This window comes from Callospermophilus lateralis, chromosome 10 (assembly GCF_048772815.1).
Source record: "Callospermophilus lateralis isolate mCalLat2 chromosome 10, mCalLat2.hap1, whole genome shotgun sequence".
Lineage (NCBI taxonomy): Eukaryota > Metazoa > Chordata > Mammalia > Rodentia > Sciuridae > Callospermophilus > Callospermophilus lateralis.
The window spans coordinates 77,971,401-77,996,790 of NC_135314.1; the positions used below are offsets into that span (position 1 = coordinate 77,971,401).

A 25,390-nucleotide genomic window follows, 5' to 3' on the forward strand; every position below is an offset into this window, starting at 1 on the left:
TCTATTTCTCTACTCTTATTTAATCAATTCTTTATTGAAACAAAAGGAAGAGAAAGAGAGGGAAAGAAATTGAGAAAAGACAAAAAGTGAGAAAGGTCTGGTGAGTTAAAAGTTAAGGTCTTTTTATTTTTAAATATGAACCTGGAGTAAGCAACCATAAACACATTAAAAAGCTACATATTTTAATTGCTAGTATTTCATATTTAACCATTGCAAGTGGTCCTTTCCTGAAGCTCCAGGCTTCCCTAGAGACCACATCCAAAGAATTTTACTAACTAGCAAATAAATGGAGTCAACACGGTTGCTATAAATCCAGTGAGCAGTTCTTCACTGTGAGTGCCTGTCATGGACTCACAGTGAAGAACTGCTCACTTTGGACTTGCTGTTGGTCTTGCCCCAAGGGAATCTCTGAAGCCTCAATCTTTTTTGAGAATTAGGAAGGAGTTGGGACTTGGGCTTGCTCTGTGGAGGCATTTTAGCTTCTGTGGACCTCTGGATGTATGATGGTGGCTCCTTTGAACTTAACCACCTTGAGTCCTGATTAGAATCACCAGTTCTCTCTCAGCTCTAGGCATCTGGATCTTGCGCGTAAAATGGTCCTGAACAAGTATTGTTCCCACTGCTTCAACAAATGTCAACTCCCAAATAAACTAAGTCCCAGAGGTGACAAAGTTGTCTAGAGCAGCATGTAGAGAGCAAATGGGGCAATACAAACTAGAATTCCACTCCGTCAGTTATTTTTCTAGAAATAAATGCCTATTATGCTCCTTTGGTGTGAAATTCCATGAGATAATTTTGATCATCTCAGAGCAGCCTTCTGTCATTGTTTTCGTTACTTGGTAGAGGGACAATGATCAGGAGAAGTAGAGGGAGAATAAGGGTGGCAGTAGCATTAATCCTCTCCCACATCTGTGCTGTAACATACTTCTCTATGTACATATAGCAATAGGGTGCTCCACAGGCCTTTAAATTAGTTGATATTCTCCAGCCAAAGTTCCAGACCCTGAAATCCAAAGCAAAATTCAGGAAACTGAAGCATAAAACTATGCAGAAATAAACAAATGACATCTGTCCCCAACCCTTTTAGATTTTAGTGTTTTATTTCCTCTTACTTCCCTCTTTCTTCCTTGACCAGACCTCTTTCAGAACATCTTCACCACTCTATTCTCCACTTCAAAAACCCTTTAAAATATAAATACTAAATGTGCATGAGAAAATATTTGTGCTCTTTTATCTTGCTTTAGGGGTATTATCAAGGGGTAGGGAATCTTTTCAGGCTGTATTAACAAGGGGTCAGGGGGGTTATGGCCCAAGTTTTGTTTTTTTCATACCTGTGCTAGTTCACAAGTGAATTCCCTGATGCAGTTAGTTCTATGTAGTCACCCTATGTCTGCCTGTGATGCATAATACCTTGTGCTGTCTCCCTCCACATCTTGTGAACCCAAAGCACTAGAAGAAGCCTGGTCCAACAAATCAGTTGGGTTGTTTCAGAACCTATTACTAGAAGCCTTAGTTCATGATGGACTGCTTGCCACATTGGCACATCATGTTGGATATGTTCAATACTGAATTCATCATATCTTCTACTTCCTAATCCAATCAACCCAGTTCCCCTTCTTGTATTCCTTCTAGTGTGAAAGGCATCACCTTCCAAAAATGAGGATTCCTTCTGATTTCTCACATCTGATCAGTTCCTAAATTCACAAATATTCCTCCAATTAGTACCTCCTTTCCAAGCTCATGACTAATGCAGTTCAGATTCCCCATCACTTTCTTTGACTCCAGACTGGTTCTCCTTGGCTTGTAGTCGTGGTCTTACTCCAATTCATTCCTTATCTTCCTGCATGATTGAGTTTCCCACAATTAAAGTTGATAATGTCACTTTCTTAGAAATTTTTTTTTTTTTTTTAAATTCTTATTTCAAAATAAAATCCTGACTCTTAGTCCTGGTCTTGCCACTACAAACTTTTCCATGTTAGTCTCCTGTTCCTTCCATCAAGTCCACAGTTGTCAACTCCACTCAGTACCATCAACACCCATCAGCACTGTGCCTGTGATCCAGCCTGTTTTGTCTCTGGCTTGAGATCACCTTCCTCACTTTGCTTTCTTAGTCAATATTCAGCTGGGTTTTCATACTGGCTGGGATGGATTCATTGAACTCCTTCTACTGCTGTGTTGTGGCAACCTTTCATACCTTCAGCTTAGCACTCATAACAATGGATTTGCTTACATGTTTGCCTACTCCACCAGCACAAAATCTCCACTGATTAAACTTTTTTTTTGACTAATGCCTATGTTAAGCCTAGAGCATAGTTGTATTTCTTAGGCATCCAATAAATACTTATTGAATACATTTGAATAAGTAGAAGAGCTTATTGTTGGGAACTATGCAAAGGAATTGAAAAAGATGACTTCCAAAGTCCTTTCTAACACTCAGGTTTTACGTTGAGGATATCAGTATCATCTGTTATTGAACATCATATCTTTTTATGACTCCCAGACCTGTAATTTCAAAGTACTCATCCATCTGACTTTTAGGTCAAAATGGTCATCTGTTATATAGCTTTATTTATTAGCTGAGTTGGCAACTCAACTTCAACACAGATGCTCCACAACTTACCATGGGTTACATCCTAGAAATTCATTGTAAATTGAAAATATTATATGCACTAATACACTTAAGGCACCAAACTTTGTAGCAGAGAAACACAGTACATTGTAGAATACCAACTGTTTACCCTTGTGAATGTGTAGCTAACTGGGTGCTGTGGCTTGTTATAACTAGAAGCATCAGAAAACAGTATCATAAGGTGTATTATTTGCCCAGTAAAAAAATTAAAATTCAAAATTTCAAGTACAGTTTTTATTGAATATGTATCATTTTGACAGTATTTAAAGTGAACAAATCGAGTTGGACTATTGTAAGTTAAACTACGGTAAGTTGGGACCAATTACATGCCCTAAATTACCTTCCTTTCCCACACAACCTAGTCCATCATTCTAACTTTCTGTATTTATTAATGACACCATTCTCCTCTTTAAAACATAAGCATGGCACCTCTCTTCTTTCTAAAATCACTGCCTAATCATATGGATTTCTCTTTCTCAAAAATTTGGTTCTTTTTCTCATTCTCTGCTCCCAGTTTCCAGCAGATATCTGTGACTTTAATTATCATTTATTTCATCCTGACTTGAATGATTTATTGTTATTTATCTTCTACTTCGGATCCTGTAAGATTTCTGCATTATGGCTGCAACTCCTGGGACTTTCAGCACAATGACTGCAGATAGATAGCAGGTACTCAACAATTCCTTGTAGCATGGTTAGAAGAATGTCCAGATGTTAGGTATCAGTGGACTTGATGGCAAGGATCTTGTTTTGCACTTTTTATTTTTCCACTCCTTTTCCTCATATAGTGAAGGGCATAGCAACGGGAAAATACGTATTTTAAAATCAAATACTGCATCTGTTATTGTAACTCGGAGTTTCTGTAACAACTAACTGGCTGCAGTTTTAAAAATAACAAGCTCAGATATTAAAAAAAACAAAAACAAAACAACCACATCCCCCAGAACCACAACTGCTTTAGATTCAGCTCCCAGCGAAAACCTTCCAGGATCCAGGTTTCCCACCCCTTCCAGTGGCCTGATGTGCTGCGAGGGCGGAGCAATGAGAAAACCCAGCCTGAGGAGCTGAAAGCGAGAGCAGTGGGATGAGGAAAGTCCCGGAAGTCATTCAACAGAGCAAGCGGTCGCCTCAGCGGGATCGCTCTGGGCAGCAGTCCCAACAATAACAGGCTCTCGGGGGCGGGGTCCGGGGGCGGGAGTTTGGGGGCGGGACCCGGATTGGTGGAGGCGGGTGGGACGCTTCCGAAGGCCGAAGGTGATTGGAAGGGGAAGATAAGGGGCGGTGGTGCTCGAGGAGTGGGTTCAGGAGCTAACGGGTCGACAGAGGAGAGAGCGTTCTGATTGGGTGGTACAGAAAGAGACGGACTGGAATTGATTGTGGATTGGTTGTGGCGGGTCAAGAAGGCGTGGACCGCTCGAGCGAGAGGGAGCTCGAGGGAGCGGGCGGCTGGCCTGCCTGCCAGCTAGCCAGAGCCGCGGGCGAGCGCGGCGAGCCGGTCCGGGTGTGGAGCGCGGTGTAAAAGGCGCGTTCCTCAGCTTCGCCGGTGGCCCGAACACCCCGCTTCCTTCCCTCCCCTCCCCTGCGCTCCAGCCTGGGATCTCGGGGCGGGGAGCGGAGGGAAGGGACGAAGGAGGAGAAGGTGAAAGCGGGGTGAGTGGCAGAGGGGTCCCAGCGCGGGGCGAGGCGCGCTCTGCCTCTCGCTCTCCCGCCGCAGCGGCAGCTTCTTTACCCGGTGCTGCCGCCCCGGGGCGCGCGTGGCTGCTGGGCGTCCGCAGTATGCAGGCGGACTGCTGGCAGCCGCGATGGCGAGCCGGGCGGTGGTGAGAGCCGGGCGCAGCCCACGGTGTCCCCGAGTCCGGGCCGCAGCCGCCGCCCCCGCCTGGGCCCCGCTCCCCCTCTCCTGCTCCCTCCCTCCCGGTTCCAACTCCTCCTCCTCCATGCCTCTTTTCCTCCTCCTCTTACTTATCCTGCTCTTGCTGCTGGAGGACGCTGGAGCCCAGCAAGGTGAGTGGTCCCCAAGGAGTGCGCGGCTCCAGGAGCTCCTAGGGTGACTGCGTCGCGGGGGGAGCCTACTCCTGAGCGCCGGGTCTTCTGGCTATTAAACGGGTCTACAGACGCGCAGGGGAGGCGCGGTGCGACTCGAACGTGGCCGGACCTAGCTGGGCACTAGGAAGGTTGAATTGGAAAGGTGGGCTCTGTCAGCCTATCCTCCAAGTTGGTGCGGCTTTACTTTTGGCCAAGCCATTCATTTCTCTGAAAAGAGCGATGTGAGACCCTGCGATGGAAGCCACTTTGATATTGGATCCTTCTAGGGAGATTTTTTTGGGAGGAGAAAGGGAACTTTCGGACTTGTGAACCCAGAAGTTAAGCTATGCAGATGGACGGACAGAGTAGGATCCTAAGCAAGGAAATTAAACAGCATCATAAACCTTAAAGACAACTAGTGGTAATTATCAGCTCCTTGCGAAAGTGCCCGGGTTCTGAAGGGAATTAATTAAGTAGGTTGTGGTGATCTTTCTTAGTCTTGGATTTAGAACATGTTCTTTATAATCCTTGCCTATATATTGACGCCTTGGTGAAACACTGGCCCAAACTGTCATGTTGCGCAAATGGAGCGTTCCACATTAAAAGGGTAAGCCTTTCCAGAAAGTGACAAAACTTTTTTTCCATCTAGGATCCTTGAGAAACCTATGCAGAAACGAGTAAAACCGTATATTAAATAATCATTATAATGGAAAGAGAACGCAGGTTTTTTTTTTTTGTTGTTGTTGTTGTTGTTTTTTAATCTTTAGTACTGTTTTAGGCAGGGTATCATCATTTTTGAATCAGTTTGGCGTCAGTTATTGAAGACTTTTTATTGCATTTCCCTTTTTATTGCAATGAGGAAAATAAGCGTTGGACTGTTACTAATTGCCTACAGGATTTTATTTTAATTGATCTTCAGGTTTAAGTCCAGCTTAATTGCTGTCGTGGCTTTGAGTGAAGTATGGGATCAGGACCATGAGACTTGTTATTGAGAAGATGCTGAAATTTTCACAGGCATGTGGAAACAATGTCTAAGAAAAAATATATTTGGTAAACTGAACTCTAGATACAGGCCCATTTCTACATAGTGTAACTTAACCTTGAGATGCTTAGCATGAAGGTTTCATGAAATTCTTTTAGCTTTAGAGCCTATGCATCATTTCCTTCCTGGTGGAATGGTAGGGGAATGGCTTATATGTGGCTATCACTAATAACAGCTTACTTTGGGACTGGCACAGGACTAAGTCGTTTATGTAAATCAACCCTTAATCCTCACCACAGGTGAGATAGGCATTGTTATCCCATTTCCAATGTAAGAAAACCGAGGAGGAATATGAGGTGCCTTGATACAGAAAAGCATATGACAAGTAGAATACTTTCACTGTTTTACTTTTTCTAGATCTGAAAGTGTCTGTATCATGTTTTAAAAAAATATCTTGCAGTATTGGAGTCAGTTACATATCTCCTCCCCAAGAGACAACTATCTTGCTTTTAGAATTTCTCATGCCTGTACTAACGGAATATACAACATTACCTTGTGTTTTAAAAGCATCTATTTTTTGCATCATTTTAAAATATTATTTTAGTTGTAGATGGACACAATACCTTTATTTTATTTATTTTTATGTAGTGCTGAGGATTGAACCCAGTACCTCACACATGCTAAGCAAGCACTCTACCACTGAGCTACAATCCCAGCAAATGTCTTTTATAGTGTCAGCTTAAACATCAATATAGATTAAAACAAATAGAAAAGGTACTAGTAATTAAAAGACTTGATTTCTACTTCTGCTAAATTGATTGAGTATATTTTGTTAAGTCATTTATTCCTTTTGCACCTCAGTTTTCAACATTGTGTATGTGAGAATTCACTCATAGCTCAATGAAAATGAAATGATAGTATTCAAAAGTTTTGCAAAGGGAAAAGCAAGTATAGTCATAAATGATTAGAATTATTAATCTTGAAGTTGGTGAATTAAAAGCTAGCCATCTGAAAACTATGGGATTTGAATCTCCTAAAATTTTTAAAAATATATTTTGTACACAAAAGGACCCTAATGTGATTTCGGATATAATTCTTTTTATACCAATCTTAAACAGCCTAGCAAATTGCTTCAAGATCTGCTAGTATTTCTTCACATAACCTGAAAAGAAGTCCATTTAAAAATCAGAAGCAGCACTTTAAAAACTCCCATAGAATTTTAATAATGGGCATGTCCATATGTAATATTAAGTTACAAGGTGTAGTTTTTAACTCTAAGAAATCTTAGAAGACAGGGAGGAAATAGTGTTAACAGTTGTCTTTTGGTGGTAGAATTGTGTGTAATTCCTTTTTTATGCTTTTCCAAATTCTGTGGGGTTTGTATACAGTCAGAATAAAAAAGAAATTGAAAGAGGCTGGGGTTATAGCTCAGTGGTAGAGCACTTGCCTCGCTTGCATGAGGCACTGGGTTAAATCCTCAGCACCACATAAAAATAAAGAAAGATATTGTATCCATCTACGACACACATGAACACATCCTCTCTTCCAACTCTTAAAAACAAACACACACAAAAAAAGAAATTGAGAAAGTGTTTTTTGATGAATAGATTTTTTTCTTTAGCCAATCTAGTTAGAAAAGCATTTAATGTATCTGTTAAGGTAGGACTATGATTCAGGGTTTCTTTTCTTTTTTGTTATTTTAAAGTCTTTCCAACATTTTTTTTGAAAGAGTGGAATATATTACCTTCATTCCAATTAATGCCATTCATGGCCATAGCAGAATATATTACCTTCATTCCAATTAATGCCATATGTAGATAGCTATTCCTCAGCAAATTTTTTTGCTGACAATGATCTTTCTCTTAATTTGCCTCAGAATAGAATTTATCATTTGTTTGAAAACTGCTGGCCTCTCACAACAGAAATGTATTTTAACCATTTTATTTCACTAGAACTTATAAATATACTCTGTTTGCATCTATTTACTATCTTGCTCTTTTAGATGCAGTTTATTATATATAGTTTTGAGTTCTAAATTTGATATTAAGTTCATCTTCAGAAATTTTTAAAAAAACTTTCTGTAAAATATATATATTTAAAAAACTTAAATTGGTTAAATTTATGCTGAATACATGTTTACTGCTGTAATAAATTTAGTTAGTAGGCAGTTGATGGTCTACTATGATTGAATTTACATCTTCAGTTTACATTATGATTGTAGGAATTTGAGTTATCTCAGGAGTTTGACTTCTTCATTTGTATCATGGAAGGCCTGCCTACCTCCTGTGAGAACATGACTTGATTGTAGTAATATATCAGGGAATTAGTTTTTTAAACCCATTAAAACTGACTTGTTGAGCTGGGGTTGTAGCTCAGCAGCAGAGAGCTTGCCTCATACGCATGAGACACTGGTTTCGATCCTTAGCACCACAAAAAAGATCTAAAAAAAAATGACTTGTTTTGCCTATTAATATGACATGTTGGTGAGAGTATTGATTTTTTTCTTTGCTACCCTAATGAGCCTATGAAACAAATTGGGTATATTCTAAAAAGGAATTGCTTGGTTCTACAATGATACTGGAATTAAATGTTCAGAGTTTATAATCAGTCTAGTAATGTATTTACTGCCTTGTGATACAGGGAAATGTATTTTTGAACAATAGTGGTGAATTGGAAGAAGTGAGGAACTTCTCTCTGCAAAGAAACATGTATTCTAATTTTAACATTAGGCTAATTAAAATTTTGCATTCTTTTCTTGGTCTGATTAAACATAAGGGCTCTTTTATGTACTGTGTTCAGAGGCAAAAATCAAAACTTCCTTTTCTGTTATATTTCTCATTAATTTTGTACAATGGTAATCAGAATCAGCACATGTTCCATGTGTGCTAATGACAGGATTTTAGTTCTACATTCTTAGGGCTTATAAAGGAAAAGTTGACTATAAAGTTACAGGTTAATGAGTTTTAGATTTTCCAGTGTTATATGCAAAAAGAAAACATATCACTCTGGAGATGGTTATAATTCCATTCAGTATCAGAACTTCATTGTTAAAGAAAAACGAGGGGAAAAAAAAGAAAGCCTTAAAATGGTGAAATTGGTGTAAGTGAAAGTACTTGTACTAGAATTAATATGACAGATGAATGAATTAATTTCTGAAAGGAAATGGTCAGATCATGTAAGATTGTGGTTACACAGGGTAGATTTTAAATTTAGGACTACACTTAGCAAAATGATCCTGAGATGTGAAAGCTGAGGTGATCATGATCTCCTTGAACATTGAACACATGCAAATGGACAGTTTCCACCTTCACTTCTTAATTTGTTAGAAGGATGTGGTGTGATAACATAGACTGGAAGTATTAGGAGAATCTTTAGAAAGATAGTGATATTTCCTAAATGTGATTGTTGAAATATGAATTGAGACAAGTAGGTGATTTTTTTTTTTTTTCTTGTGTGGCTCCTGGATCTGGGTTACTTTATAACAACCTATGATCATAGCATGTTTTCATCTATTTTAAAAACAATAACAGTTATGCAGTACTAAAACTAGAATTGTGAATGATGATTATCCACAATTCTGCTTTCTAATTTATCAACCAATTTTTCACATTCCTGTGTATTACATGATCACATACCTTAATAGGGTATTATGTTCTGTAGATATTATGTTGAAATTATTTTATAGACTAACATAAATAAGCATACTTGCAAAACACAACAAGATAGCAATTTTAAATGTAAAATTTCATCACACGGTGGCATTCATTATTTATAAGGTAATTACTGTATCATTCAGAATTGCAACTGCATTATTTTCTTTATTTCATTTGAGTAAATTTGTTGTTCTTGATAGAATCTTTGAGAAAGTATTTCAGTTCAGAATATTAGTTTAGTAGCATATAATGTTAATTTTCCAGATTATTATTTGGGTTAAACAGGTATATAATCCTTGAAGACCAAAAATACAGATATTCAAATAAACTCTTATTTAAAGAATGCCAGTGCAGTATCCATTGAAGCAGATGAGATAATGGGTGATTTTTAAAGGCTACTGAAACTTCACCTAAAATACTTGAAAGGTATTTAGTTGGAAGAGTATCAGTTAGTTACTTGAATTATAGGGAGGACCCCAATGTACAGGTTCTCTCAACTACTCTCTAAGGGGAGTGTCCCAGAATTCCCAGCAAAGCATTTGTTGAGTAGAGTATATGCAACTTTGCAGTTATGATGAATTTGCTTGGAATTAAAGAGAAGCTGTTAGCTCTTTATTATTCTCTCATCAAGAGCTATCATGAGCTCTCAGGAGAGTGCACAAGTGTCAGTACAACCCTGGGATATGCATAGGAGACTAAAACATTGACATTGTCTTAAGAGAATCTGCGGTTCAGTTAAGGAGGCAATGTTCAAGTTGGAATATAAATATGTACTTGTGTAGGCCAGCCATAGTCCATGTGATGGAGTATTGCCTTTCATAGTGATATCCATAGTGTGACCAGCAGTTCCTTTATCACTAATGAGATAGATTCCAAACCCATTTGCATATTGTATATAATTTTTTCACAGTCTGGTCCTTCCCTCCCATTTTGTCCTAATTTCATGCTGGCATCCCACATATTTCATAGTTAAGGTTGAAGATTGAGCTGCTTTTTATTCCTTGAGCATATTAAACTTCATGTCATTTTGCTTTTTCTTTGTACTGATTTCTTTTCATTTGCAATTTTCCCTGCTTAGAATGTCCTTACATACTTCCTTGTCTTAGTAAAACTCTAATCATTCTTCAGAACCCTTCTTAGGCATCATCACCACACATTCATCTCCAGATAGTACTTTCCACACTCTATTTTAAGTTGTTTGTTCTTGTCAGTGGAGAGAGTTTTAAGTCATTTTCTTATTTATAATATTTATAATGTTGTCTGTAGGGAAGACTGGGACACAATTTTTATTCACATGTTGATTCACTCATAAAAATATGGGTAGTAAGAATACCATTTCTGGACTGGATCTTTTGCCCTGAGCGCATTATGTGGTATTAGTCCTTGGGTACCTGCATGTGCTTTGTGCTGTTGGCCTTTGTCTAATCCCCTAGTGAGCCAACAGTGCAGGAGACTGGGCTTCTCAGTCCTGGAGGAATAGAGCCCTCTCTTGAACTTTACTGCCTGATTGCTCATGGCCAGGTAATCTGCTTTGTCTTTCCTGGTCCTTCTCTCCCCAGGAGCTAACCCCTTTGCTGTACTCCCATGTCTAAAGAGGAGTTTTCCTTCAAGCTGGAACTCTGAATACAGGCATGGCTAATTTAGAAAACTTGGCTCCTCTTAAACAGGTGATTATAAAAACAGCCACAAAACCTAATCAATGCCAGAAAGTTGAACGAACTCCTTTGCACACTATCCCAAATTCTGACTTAAAGAGCCATCTCCAACATGAAGAAAGTACCCCTAGTTTTGATTCTAGTAGTAGCCCTCCTTTTTCCTTGCCAGGTTAGTAGGGAAAACTGGGACACAGTTTTCATTTGCATGCTGATTCACTCATAAAATTTTACTTTCTAAACAGATTTGATACCAATCTTCAATATTTTCTAAAAAGAGAGGGGAGTTAAACATTTTAAAACATTTAGAGTGGTGACTAGATCTTAAAATATGACATGGCTAGCATTACTGTCCAGGTGTGTCTGAATCCAAAGCCTCCATGCTTTTAGAGAGTATTCAGGTAGTTTCAATAATCTGATAATCAGGGTAGTATATAGAGGAGACAGGCTGGAAAAGTCAATGGGGACCATATTATGGAGGACTTTCTATTGAGGGGCTGAGTAAGGAGTTTATACCTGAGAGATTAGGCATATGTGCTACTCTCACACAGTCCATTGTCCATCTCTAGGTGTATTCTCTTTTAAGCTCAGGTATCCAGGTGCATTTTCTCATCAGTTATCTTGACCTGGGTCCTTGGCAAATCCCAGACTTGAGCCTGCCTATGCTAAAAGCTCCACTGTCCGCTTTCTTTGGCTACTGGAGACAGTCATGTGGCCATCAGATCTGGCATAAATGAGTGTTATCCTATCAAATCTCAAATGGGGAATTCAGCTTAGCAGCATTTTGTAGAGCTGAGCTCTTTGTGGAGCTGAGCTCTTGCCATGCTCCTTATTCCTGTGAAATATGACTCTGCCTGACACCTCCCTTTTTCTCCTTCCTGAAACCTTGTCCTCCTCCACGTTGTCCAGCATGATGTTTCACATGGGAGTGGAAGTTTCACTTTTATCTGTCCCTCTCTTTTTTTTTTTTTCTTTTTACTTTCCAGGTGGCTTGTGCCTCCTTTTTTAATGACTCACTTTGTGAAAGGTAGACTACCTCTGTGCTGAACGTTTTCTTAGTGTTGGCGTATAGTAGACTTTTGCTACATGATGAATTTCTTGTTTTAGTCCCTCGTAGTCTTGGTTCTGCTGTATTGAAACTGTCATCTAAACTGTTGGATTTTTGGTTTGGTTCAGTTTTTGTTTGGTCTGAAAAACCTGGGAGCTTTGTCCATATTCATTATTTTTTACTTCAGAGGTCTTTGAAGATATGGCGATTTTGAACTCAGATGTACCTGGATTTAAATACTGACTCTGTCAAGTTTTGAAGTCCACATACTATTCTAAATGTTTTAAAATACATAACTCTTTAGAATGTACTGAGGGTTGGGATAAAATTATTCATATAGTCAGTACATTTTTTGTTCAAAAGAGTGAATCAACATATGAAATGAGAATTTTTTCCCCCTACTTTACAGTTCAATCTCCTGTTTTCATGTGTTTGCTTTCTAATGAGAATTTTTCATCTTCTGCTTCTTATTCCATGCCAGTTATTGATCAGAGAAGTTCCATCCTGGCTTAATGAGGGGAGTCAGACCCTACTGTAGAGGACAGTGACAGTAAGGCATGATTATCCATATTATTTTCTCTTAATTGGCCTCTAGCACACCCAAACTTTAATACTACTTTTGTTCCTTCTGTTTTGATCTTTACTCTGACTTTCCTGCTTTTTAATTTTTTATATATTTCACCTTATTTCTCCACTCTCTCTACTCATTTTTGTTTGTGGTTTATCTCTTCACTCCTGACTTGCCCTTGTTTCTCAGGGTTGGACTCTGCATCTGACAAGCTCACTCTCTGAATGCACAACATACATTCTGTTGCATGGGTAAAGGAAGACTTTTCTGGTTAGGACTCTTAATGTTATAGGCGACAGGAATCCAAGTCTGCTGAAGGTAGAAGGGGATAATGTTGGGAGGATACTGAGGTAACTTATAGAGTAGAACTGGACTACCCTAAGCCAAGGGGAAAACAGGAATGCAGCTGGACTTCAGGAATGAAAGACTCAGTGTAGTTCTTTCTTTGCTTCATTTTTGCTTTTTCTGCATAGGAAAAGTCATGGCTACTGGCAGTCCCTGAGGCTTGCAGCTCTAACCAGAGAAAATTTGGGATTTTCCTTATTGTACAGGTCTTAAATTGGAGGCAAGTGTGAATTGGCTTCACATAGTTAAGGGTAAATCGGTATCCACCCATGCACCAGTTAACTAACCAGGGCTATGAGGTCATAATGAAAGGCAGGTACTAGACAGAGGCATCCTTTTTAAGGAGAAAGTCTTGCATTTATAAAGAGTCTACTATATTTTGAATAAGTAGACCCTTGGGAACATGGGTGGTATTAACTTCACGTTCAAGTGAGATTAAATGGGATTATAGAGTTAAGTGCCTTATATTTAAAAAGTTGCCTATCTGACTCCAAAGCATTTCTAAGATATATGTGTATCTCACTGGCTTACCATTAGACTTGTTTGGGTTTGTTTCTGAATTAAACAGCATGTGTTAAGAGCCTCATATATTTGTTTTGCGTGTATGGCTTATAGATGAATAGAGTGCATTGCCTTCCTAACGGAGTTTTATATTTGGTGTGGTAAGCTGACATAGTATGCATAATCAAGCATATTAAACACAGTAAAGAGAGTATGATAATAGAAATAAGAAAGACTAGGAGCTTCAGAAAGGTTCCACAGAGAAGATAACATTGAGTAGGCTTTGCCTTGGATAGAGGAGGAAAGGCATGATCCTCATGTATAGTGACAGGTGAGACTGTGAAGAGGAGAAATCGCCCACAGTTCCACAGCTGGAGCAGAGAGGTCATGTGGCTACTCAGGAGATGACACCAAAACTGGAAACAGGGGCTGGAGTATAATATAGACTGTATGTCCTTGCTGAAGAGTTTGAACTTCATTGTACAGTGAAAAACAGTTGAAGAATTTTCAAAAAAGGAAGCTATGGCCCTAATATTACTAATATTAAAGTTAACACTAGCAGGAGTGCAGGAAATAGGTTAGAGGAAGAAAACAGCAGAGTGAATATATCTGTTGCAGAACAGGGCCTGCACTGGTCAGAGGAACAAAAGTCAGAGGTACTTGGGAGATAGAAGTCATCAAATTTAATGACCGCTTGAGTGTGAGAGCAGGAGCTCATTTAAAAAAATACTTTTCTGTAATCTTCTCTCCACTTATGTTAGTTCATGAGGATTTCTTGCCTCTTTACCGCTATTTATCTCTCTCACACACATACACAATAAAACACTCATAACTTCTCTATATAACTCATTATCCCTGGAATTACTTGCCACGTCTGCCCTCCTATATTGTAAACTCTCAAGACAGGGTTCTTGCCTGTCATGTGTTAGTTTTCACTGCGTTGCCTAGTTCAGAGTCTAATATGGGGAAATTATTCATTGGATGCTTGGAACATGTTTTGTTTGAAAGCTGTGAAATTTGAGTAATATTCTAAGTAGATAACATGTTTGAGGATTGAGAGAGAGATTAGGGACTTTGGAGCTTTGTGTACTTGGTGGCAACTGAAGTTGGGGTTGCAGATGAAATTGCCCACATGGAATACAGAGTGGAGGAAAACTCTGAGCAGCAGCAGTACCAACAGTCAGTAGAAAGGTTATAGGAAAGTATTCAAGAGGTGGTGGTTAGAGAGCTACAAGACGTATTAAGAGTTTTAAGAACGAGGAAGAAAAAATAAGTAAGGAAAGAAGAACAGTGAGGAGAAGGAAGTAGCAGCCGTGTCAGATGTTGTAGAAATGTCACTGAAGATAAAGGTGGAAAGGTATCCATTGGTTTTGGCAGCTTAAAAACAGCTTTAGTGACTATTTTCAATGGATAGGTAGATCCCTGTGTTGGTTCCCTAGGGCTACTGTAACTAATTGCCATTAGAATGGCTTAAAACAGATATTGTCTCATAGTTAGGGAGGCCAGAATTCTGACATCAGGGTATCAGTAGGGCTATGCTATCTCTGAAGTGTCTAGAAGATACTACCTTGCCCCTTCCTTGCTTCTGGTGGATGCAGTCCTTAGCATCCTTTGGCCTATGGATGATGCCAAAGACTCATTCCTTTGTGTTTCTGTGGTTACATATGTTTCCCAGTGTCTGTGCTCACATTTTCTTACTCTTATCAGGATACCAGGCCTACCCTAATTCAGCTTGACATTGTTTTAACTTGTTTACATCTGTGAAGACCCCTTTCCAAATATAAGGTCATCTCAGAGGTAGCAGAAATCAGGACTTATCTAAGTATCTTTCTAGGAGTCACAAAAATTCACTTTGTCACAGTCTTCAAGTTGAATTGCAATGTGTTGAATTAGATTGGGAGGCAAAAAAGTGAGACTAGTATAAACAAGTGCAGAAGTTTCTCTATAAAAGAAAGGAAAAGTGAACAATATGATAAATTTCAGAAGACACAGATTGGAGCAAAGTTTCTTAGTGTTTTTAATTGTTGCAGTTATTGTTAGTGTTTTAAAATTTGTTAAATACAGATCTTAGGCCCCACTGAAGGTCTACCTGATGGAGTAAAATTTGCAAAAAAAGGCAAAATCATAACTGTCATGCAAATATAGAATGAAAGGTCACATATTTTATTCAGCTCATTCATTAATGAGAGAACTAGTAAAAGATTTAAGCTGAACCATAAGTATTTGAAAAAGTAGGTGTTTATAGGTAGTGTTAGGATATGATTGCTAGGTTATTTGTCCAGAACTGCTTAAAAGCCAACAAGACCTTAAATTATAATCTTGAGTTATTTTTTCAACTACACAGAAATTATGTCTCTACCTGATGGCAATCTACACATTAGCATGTAAATAATACTTGGACCTTTAATTAAGGATAAATAGCAAGCTGAGCAGTTATTTTGCCAGATAGTTCGTGGGTAGCTTTTGCACTGAATGCCATTTAAAGGGTGTGCTTCTCACCTTTGTTGACAGTTTTCAAGTTTCAGACGGTTTTTCTTACATACGTATTAGAATCTGTGCAAGTGGAGATGAGGGCCTGAAAAACCTTTAATTGGCTCTTCAGTGATTCTAATATAAATTTAATTTTGAGAACTATTAAAGAAGACAAAACTAAGTGACTTGGAGTGCCCCTCTGAGACTGGAACCCATTATTTTCTAATGGCACCCTTCCCTGGGTTTGTACTTATTAGTATTATTATTTTAAGTATTTTTAGTTGTAGATGGACACAGTGCCATTATTTATTTATTTTATGTGGTGCAGAGCATCACACCCAGTGCCTCCCAGTGCTAGGCAAGTACTCTACCACTGAGCCACAATCCTAGCCCTTATTATTATTTTTTCAGTAGTGCTCAGCTCTTGGTAAAGAGAGACATTTGATCTAGGTGGAGAGTTTGCCAGGCAGATGCTCTAGAAGTACACAGTGACTAGGAACAAAAAATGTTAGAAAGAGGCTAGTTAATATATTGGAAACAAGGTACAGCCTGGGTTGGGAGAGAAATGAGGCGAGGATGAGCTTAATAGAGAAACAGAGAAGTAAGTCTTAAGAAAATATACAGTGGTTATAAGAAAACTGAGTGGTTAGATGACTGAGCAGAAGAGAGGGCTGTTAAAGTTTTTAAGATTGCAAAGATGGAAGTAGTTTCTAATAATGGCAAAAAGTCCATATTGTGCAGGTTGCAGTGGTGCACACCTGTAAATCCAGTGGCTCTGGAGACTGAGGCAGGAGGATTGAGAGTTCAAAGCCAGCCTCAGCAAAAGCAAGGCACTAAACAACTCGGTGAAACCCTATCTCTAAATAAAACACAAAATAGGACTGGGATGTGATTGAATTCAATCCCGGTACAAAACCAAACAGGCAAACAAAACGTACAGATTGTGATCCCAAGAGTAAGTTACTGAACTGGAATAGAGGTGATTAGTGAGGATTACTTTCTCAAGAATTTATATTATTCATAAAATACTAGTTGGAAGCTTTAAAATTGTTATTGAGCCATTGTTCTGTTAACTTTCTCAGTTGTAGCCAGATGTACTGGATTTACTTGTGTTTGACAAAAGTCGATCTGTTCTACTTTAAATGGTATTTATTTATTGTACTATGATGATGATACTACTAACCACATACATTTATTGAGCACATTAATATGCTTCAATTCAGCATCTTGTTTCATTCCTTCCCCATGAGGTTTGAATTGTTAATATCCCCATTTTATAGAAGGCAATATTGAGATTTAATAGCAATAGATGACCTTATTAAGTTCATAGTGAATGATAGGGCATTTAAATTTATTGTATGGCTTTAATTTGTTTGACAATTATATTCTAGGTATACAGCATGTTCTTGGAGGTTGACAATTTATATAGTCCACATTCTTTCATGTAATTCAGTTTTAGAAATTATCACATATGCAGATGAGTTTGGATTTTATTTTTTATTTTTTTGGGGGGGTATCAGGGATTGAACTCAGGGGCAGTTGGACACTGAGCCACATCCCCAGCCCTATTTTGTGTGTGTGTGTTTTTTTTGTTTTGTTTTGTTTTGTTTTTTAGAGACAGGATCTCACTGAGTTGCTTAGTGCCTCAGTGTTGCTGAGGCTGGCTTTGAACTCTCCATCCTCTTTTCTCAGCCTCCTGAGCCACTGGGATTAGAGATGTTTGCCACAGTGTCTGGTGAGTTATTATTTTTTTAAATATTTTTTTTTAGTTATTCATGGGCACAATATTTTTACTTCATTTATTTTTATGTGGCGCTGAGGATCGAACCCAGGGCCTCACATGTGCGAGGCCAGCACTCTGCCACTGAGCCATAATCCCAGCCCCAAGTTTGGGCTTTATAAAGAATGAAGATGTGGGCCATTTCTTTTCCTAAAAATTGCCACCCTGAACCTCTTTTGACTCTAAAATCCATATCTTTCTTATAAATAATATTTACAAAAGAGAAAGGGTAGCTATATTAATTTCAGACAGTTGACTTCAGAGTAAGGAAAATAACCAGGGCAAAAAGATTACATGAAGTTAAAGCACTACTATGAAATATTTGTTGGAGATTTGTAGTGATGCAATTTAAGAAACCTCACAGATAAAGATTTAGACTTTTCTAAAAATTTACAGTGCTAAATAATACATTAAAAACTTGTGCAGCCAAATGAAATTGAATGTATTAGTGTTTTGGAGGTTCCTTTTGATTGAACCCAGGGTCACTTAACCACTGAGCCATATACCCAACTCTTTTTATTTTTTAAGTGTTTTGAGACGTGGTCTTGCTGAGTTTCTAAGGGCTTCCCAGATTGCTGAGACTGGCTTTGAATTTTGATCCACTTGCCTCAGTCTTCTGAGCTGCTGGGATTATAGGCATGTGCCACCACTCCCAGAAAATTGGGTGTGAGAGTTAAGAGTTGCTCTTTGGATTCTTTTTCACTCCCTAAATGCTCCCCCTTTAAAAAGAAATTTTTATAAGATCTCACAGACGTATTGTAAGATATGATAGAAATGACACTTATTTAGGGGAAGTATATCCAGACTCACCAGTTAGTAGTGAATAAAACAACATCCTTGAAAGCTCTCTGAAAAAATATAAACTTTTCAAAGTTTATAATATACAAAACTTACATTATTCTTCATATTTGGCATATTTGTGCAAAATTCTTGTGTTCAAATTTGTTTTTTTAAGGAATTACATTTTTAGAAGTAATTATGATAATATGCATTAGTAATAATATAACTAAAAAATGAGAGTGGATGGAGGATCGTTTATAATCATCAGGAGCACGTACTAATCTAAAAAACACTTGATTCCGAGTTTAACTAGAATAGCCTAAAATAAACTTTCATTCCTAGTTGGATTATTACATTTTCATTTAAATATGTTTAATGTTCTTTCTGTTTTCTTTAGGGATAAGTAGTTAAAAAAAAAATCATTCAGTTCCTGGAACATTATCCAAATTTGTATCTGGCTTAACACATCCGACCTTGCACTCTTCAGAGGAAGTGAACACATGTTCTATGAGTAATCCCCTAGATAAATCTGCAGCCCAGCAAAGGAGCAATAAGATCAAATTCCAGTGTTTTTTTTTTTTTTTTTTTGCACTGAAATGACATTAAATTCAAAAATTACATTAACAGGCTTCCGCCCTTTATGGTCGATTGCAGCCTGGTAGAGACTATCCAGGGGAGGAGATGTGGGAAGTTGACAGTGGTGGTGATGATGATAGTTGGTGATATTGGAGTAGTTGGTGAGAGTATACGGAATGGACCCATGATAGCCACTTTGAAAGTTTTTTCCCATTGTAGTCTGATTTTTTGTCAGTTCTGCCCCATGAACATGAATAATAGTAGGTGATTGTAGCCTTCCCTATATGTGATGCCAATCAAAAATTTAGGAAAAATTACTCCTGATCCTTTTGGTACCTTTCTTCTTTAATGTTAATAGGTATAGGGTTGGGGGTGCAGCTCAGTGGTAGAGCACTTGCTTAGAATGGTTGAGGTCCTGGGTTTGAACTCCAGCACTGCAAAATAAATAAATAAATAAAAGCAAATGAAAAACCCTAGGGGAGAAACTCAGTTGAGATCTGAAGACTAATTAAAAATACTTTTTTTTCCCTATAGCTTAAAGAAAAATGAAGCATTCCACTTATTTTAAAAATGGGGAAGTGAGAACATAAAATTCTTTAGCTGAACTCCTGACCTTTGGGGAGAGGATTGTTCCTTGGGTTGTGCCCTTAGTGAACTAGATTACCCTTTGGGCCAAATCTTCAGTGTGTGGTTTTCTAGCCTTGACTCTAATTTAGCCCTTCTCAGCCTCAGCACCATTCATTCACATTTAGGGCTAATCATTCTTTGTTCTAGGAACTGTCCTGTTCATTGTAAGATATTTTAGCAGCATTCCTGGCCTCCACTATATGGCAATGACAGCCCTCCTACTCCATTTGTCACAACTAAAAACGTCTCCAGATACTGTGAAGTGGGAGGGAACAGCTCTATGGGATTACCCTGTGTCTGCTTTGAGAATCACTGCTTTTGGTGAAGATTTGTTGATAAAGAATATTTTCCAAGTTTTAGTTTTACTTTTAAGTGTTTTATCCTGTTGCAAGTATTTTGGTATAACAGACTTTAGTTTTCAGAACTGTAAAAATAACCTAGGAACACATTGCTACTTTGGAAGTGAAAGTGAGGACAGGGTCTTTCCTTGATTTGAGAATTAAACATTATGACCTTTGAGTTGTTTGAGGACAGTGTTTTTAGACTGCAGGTGGGGACCCATTTGTGTGTCATGAAATCATTTTGTGGGTCGGGACTATGTATGCTAAAGTACATAGGGCCATAGCATAAAATGTATTTCTTACTTTGGAATAACAAAAACATATGAAGCTAATGGCTTAGTGCATACACCCAACCTTCTCTTTCAAATGGGAATATTCTAAACAAATGAGCCTATAGTAGTATGTGACAATTAAGCCATTTATCTAGTCAGATTAAACTTATCAAATATTCCTTGAAATATGAAACATTTATATCTATTCATTGTAGTGGATTAGAGACTCTTCTTTGGTTTCTGGTGCATATTGTTATTCTTACAAGATGAGGAAGCACTGAACTCCATCACATATTTTAGAACATTCTTGGCACATTACTTATGGACTGTTCATGCCCTCTCTTCCCCTAAACAAGATTCTGCAAAAAGATAGCTCCATTTTAATTGTCCTCTTCATCAGCATGCATACAAAAGTTCTGTTTCATCAGCTGGTATTTATTTTAACATTTATAGAAATTGGTTTTATGATAGAAAGGGCAAGAAATGTTGTGTTTTGAAAATCAAATATAAACAGGAGCATAAAGCCATCTAAAAATTACTTCTAACACTCTGCTTGTACATTTTTTTTTGCAAAAGCTTATTTTTGAATAAACATAGATTGAAATTAGGGAATACATTAAATGAGATGATTTGTCATTATAATGCGATAGTTCAGCTGTTCAGAGGTGATTCTTGACTTTGAGATATATCAACACATTCAATTGCTGAAAAAGCTGCCTTAGCTTCTGTTTATGAGAGAAAACACCTATTTTGAGTGATTTTATTTATTGTTAGGTTATTTTTTTGAAGATTGAAACACTTTCAGGAAGCATATTTTTATTTGCTGAGTAGTAAAAAGAACATTTTAAACTAGTTTTATCTTCTTGAAAGTTCTGTGTTAGGATCATTGTTTTTTCTCTTTAAGGAAAAATGTTAATGATTGTTCAAAAGATTTTTTGTATTTCAATTTATTTTCACAGTGGAGGCTTTTATCTTACGTTTTTAATGTAGTTGATATTCAGCAGAGATATTGTTTTCATGATAGTTTTAGGAGAAATTTGTGGGGATTTATTTTTTTCATTGTCTAAACATCCTAACTTTTTCGTTTGTGAAAGATCGGTGGGTATGGTGCACAATAAACCACATTTATTTCATTCTGCCCTTGTATATATTTATATTATTGAGTTACTGTGCCTAGTTCTTATGTGTGAAATGAAAACAAGTGTAGAAGGTAGCTGAGGTTTTATGTAAGAGATACTTGAAAACAGATATCTAGTATTAGTCTTTAAAAGTACACTAAGGAGCAATAAAAATATGAATTCGGAAATATAATTTCTTAATAAGCAGAGGATATGAGTTTTTAAGTATTGTCATAAGAATTTAGGTGCAGAAGCTGAATGTGGTAGTATACACCTGTAATCCCAGCATCACTGGTGGCTGAGGTATGAGCATTGCAAGTTTGGGACCAGCCTTAGCAATTTAGCAACACCCTGTCTCAAAATAAGTAAGGAGGACTTTGGATGTAACTCAGTGTTATAATAAACTTTATCATAAAGGGCTCCTGGGTTTGATCCCTAATACCAAAGTGGGGAGGGGTGCAGAATTTAGGTGTGTATTTGTTCCTTCATTAAAGTAGTTTGAGACTAGTTCATTTTTTCACATGTTGTTTCCATTTTCAATTAGTAAATGTTTATTTAGTATCCACTACTTGAGAGATACTATGTGAAGATCTTATATAGAGGCTTTAAAGAGCTTTCATTTTTCTAGTAAATGATGTCAGCACTATACTGTTCTTAAAAACAATAAATCAAGATAATAGAAAATTTTGGTACAGCCATTTTAGTCCATAGTTAAGACCCCAGCAGTGTTATTTTATTATTCTTTTTTTTTTTTAAACGGGGTTCGAACTAAAGGCTTTGCTAATGCAAGGCAGACACTTTGCCACTGAGCTATATCCCAGCCCCAGTGTTACTTTTAATGTAGCTTTTTGTGTAATTCCAAAAGGTGATTTTAAATAATTCTAAAATTTTAAAGAAGAAAATGCTATTATTTTAAAAGGATACATTCGTTATCCTACTATAAATTCATTTGAATGTGATTGTTAATGTTAAACAGTGCAGTTGGAGTTGTGGCTGAAACTTCTAAGTGAACATTTAATTAATGCCTACTTCTGGATTCTGAGTTAAAAAAAAAAAACAAAACTTTATCATAAAGTGGAGAATGCAAATATTTCATCCTTACAAATCGTATGGTATGTTGCCTAAGTTTTTACATCCAGTTTTTAAAGAAATTTCTGGAGCAAATAATGCCTCTACCAAAGTATAAAAATTACTTTTCCTAGTTTCCAAAAAAAAATCATTTAACTTTAACTTCCTTCTCTTCATTTGATAAACAAAAAAGACTTTGGGGGAGGGGCTACCAAACAGTCAAATTTCAATATAATATAAATTAAACTTCATTAAATATTGCTTTAATGCCTTCAGAAAGGGATGGCTTGCAGTCTGGAATATAATCAATAATCTGCATAATCTTTATATATTAATTTTTTTAGAAATTATTTTGGCAACTTGAGATGTTTATGATTGAAGCTGATTAAATATTTTGATTTTTACATTTACTTTGAACAAGTTCTATAAATTAATATTCTTTTGAAGTTTGAATTTATTATTATGTTTGTATATTTAACTATTGCTATGTTGTGTTTACTTTTTATTTTGCTCAGATTTTTTGAAGAATTCTTTGAATTTATAAATTGTATTGATAATCATTAATTATTTTGACCAAATTTGACCTGTCTTGGCTCCTGTGAGTGGATATGCTAGGTAGTATGTCATCTGTTGTATCTTCTGTTAAAGTATTGGTAGTATAATATATCTAACGTCATACATAGTTTTAAATCTTCACAAATCCTGACTAAGGCATGAAAGATGTGAGAACAATTTCTTTCTTTCTTTTTTTTTTTTTTAAAGGTGATGGATGTGGACATACCGTATTAGGCCCTGAGAGTGGAACCCTTACATCCATAAACTACCCACAGACCTATCCCAATAGCACTGTTTGTGAATGGGAGATTCGTGTAAAGATAGGAGAAAGAATTCGCATCAAATTTGGTGATTTTGATATTGAAGATTCTGATTTTTGTCACTTTAATTACTTGAGGATTTATAACGGAATTGGTGTCAGCAGAACGGAAATAGGTAGGACATTCTTAAAAATGTATTTTATACTATCTTATTTCTTTAAGTTTTAAAATTAAAGTAGTTTTTATATTCAACATTGAATAATTATGCTGCATAATATGATATGTGAAAAATTATTAAAAATGTGTAAAAATCTAAACTTTGAATCTTCTTTTGGTAAGGGAAGGTTCTTGTTTATTTACTTTCCTAATAAGCCTATGTTGGTACCTTTGCATAAGATGCTATTGTACTACTTCTAAGAAGGAAGAGGTTAATTGTCTCATTTTTTATGTTTTCTTTGATCATTTCATTTACAGTTGAAACATATAAGCATAATTCATGCTTAGGTGAATAAGAGCACGGATGGGTTTTAGATGAAGCTTCTTGAAGCTTGACACTGCTGTTAGTTTGCTGTGTGACCTTGGGCAGATTTTCTGATCTATTTTCTCACTTGCAAAATAGGAAACAAACTAGTATGTGTAAATGTGTTTAGAATAATATTTGAAAGATGTTTAGTAAATAGCTTCTGTCATTGTTCCTTAAAAGCAGTGGTTCTTGAACTCAATGTTATTATAAAAGCTTTCCAGGAAAATCTACTTTGCAGACAGGATTTAGAATCTTCACCATTTTCTGAAGCAATAAGGGGAAAATTTTGTAAGGCTATCTTGGTGAACTAACATTATGAAATTAGAACTTTTGAATTCTCTGTGAGTTTATCTGGAAACATTTACTAGTTCCAGTATGTAAAGTATCTTTCAGAACTATAGTAGGAAACCAGAATCTTGTTAAGTACCATACTGTGGTTGTCATCTGACTTCTCCATCACTGCCCCAATTTTTCACCTCTCCTCTGCTTTTTGGCCTCTTATCCCCTAGCGGAAAAACTCTTGCCCCCATTTGCTTGTTGATGATTGGTGAACTCTGTTGCCTTTCAGTCAACTCTTAATTAATCTGGTAGCTTGGTCACTACCTACATAATTCTAGCTGTATGTGGTGCTGGGTGAATTCTCAGGAGCTCAAATTGCCTGAGAATGTAGAAATACTGTGACTTTAACATTAGAAGACAACTGGATAGTATGTACCTGCCAAGGATGCAGTCAGGACAGAGCAGCACCTGGGCGGTCTCAACAGGTTATAAAGAAAGATGAGGCCTGACCTGGGCAAACCTCTAGCACTTTACAGGAAATAAAGGAGATGGAGAAATACATTATGCTGACTATAAGGACTAAATTTAAAATTGGAGAAATTTTGTAAAAGAAATGACCTAGTTTCTTCAATATATAATTGGCATTTAAAAATGGAAAGCAGAGGAAAGAGAGGGAACTCTGTAAATTGATATGTACCTTCCAAAAGTATGTGTGAGCTTTGTTTGAATCTTGATTCAATCTAACTCACAGAAGACATTTTTAAGATTATCAGAGGGACTGTGGCTGTGGCTCAGCGGTAGAGCACTTGCCTAGCATACATGAGGGCCCTGGGTTTATCCCCATCACTATTAAAAAAAGAAAGGAAAAGGAAGATTACCAGAAATTTTAAGAGGAATTGGGCATTTGGTGATAGTAAAAAATGATTATATTAGATGTGATTATGTTATCATTGATTTTTAAAATCTGAGTTTTTGGAAGCATTCTGAAGTTCAATTGAAATGTGTAGGATTTATTTTTAAATATCTCAGGAAAAAAGGTACAAGGATAAACAAACAATACATTGCTGAAACTCTGTAATGGATACATGGGATTTGTTATGCTCTTGTAGTTTTGAAAATTCCCATGATACAATGGTTATTTAAAAAAAATTGGAAACTAAAAGTGATATACATTTGGACAGTAAATAGTAGCAGAGTGACATGGGAAAATTTGGGGTGCCAATTTTAAATTGCACACTGTATGTATTCTGCTCACAGCTTCAGGAGGTCCTTCTGGTAACTGAACCTGACCAGACTTCACAGGTATCTTCCACATCTTGTGGAGGTTAAATGAAAT

At 37.1% G+C, this 25,390-nt stretch overlaps 1 protein-coding gene across 4 annotated transcripts in view; it reads left to right on the top strand.

Annotated features, from left to right (window-relative positions):
- The first annotated feature begins 4,064 nt into the window (after positions 1 to 4,064).
- Positions 4,065 to 25,390, top strand: part of Dcbld2 (discoidin, CUB and LCCL domain containing 2) — an 85,248-nt gene continuing 63,922 nt past the window's right edge. For 3 of the 4 annotated variants that reach the window (XM_076867476.2, XM_076867477.2, XM_076867478.2), the window contains exons 1-2: positions 4,065 to 4,633; positions 23,200 to 23,427. In XM_076867476.2, the coding sequence (XP_076723591.1) occupies positions 4,432 to 4,633; positions 23,200 to 23,427 (430 nt within the window). In that variant the 5' untranslated portion in view covers positions 4,065 to 4,431. The remainder of the gene's footprint in view (positions 4,634 to 23,199; positions 23,428 to 25,390) is intronic. The other variant, XM_076867479.2, reaches the window with a different exon arrangement.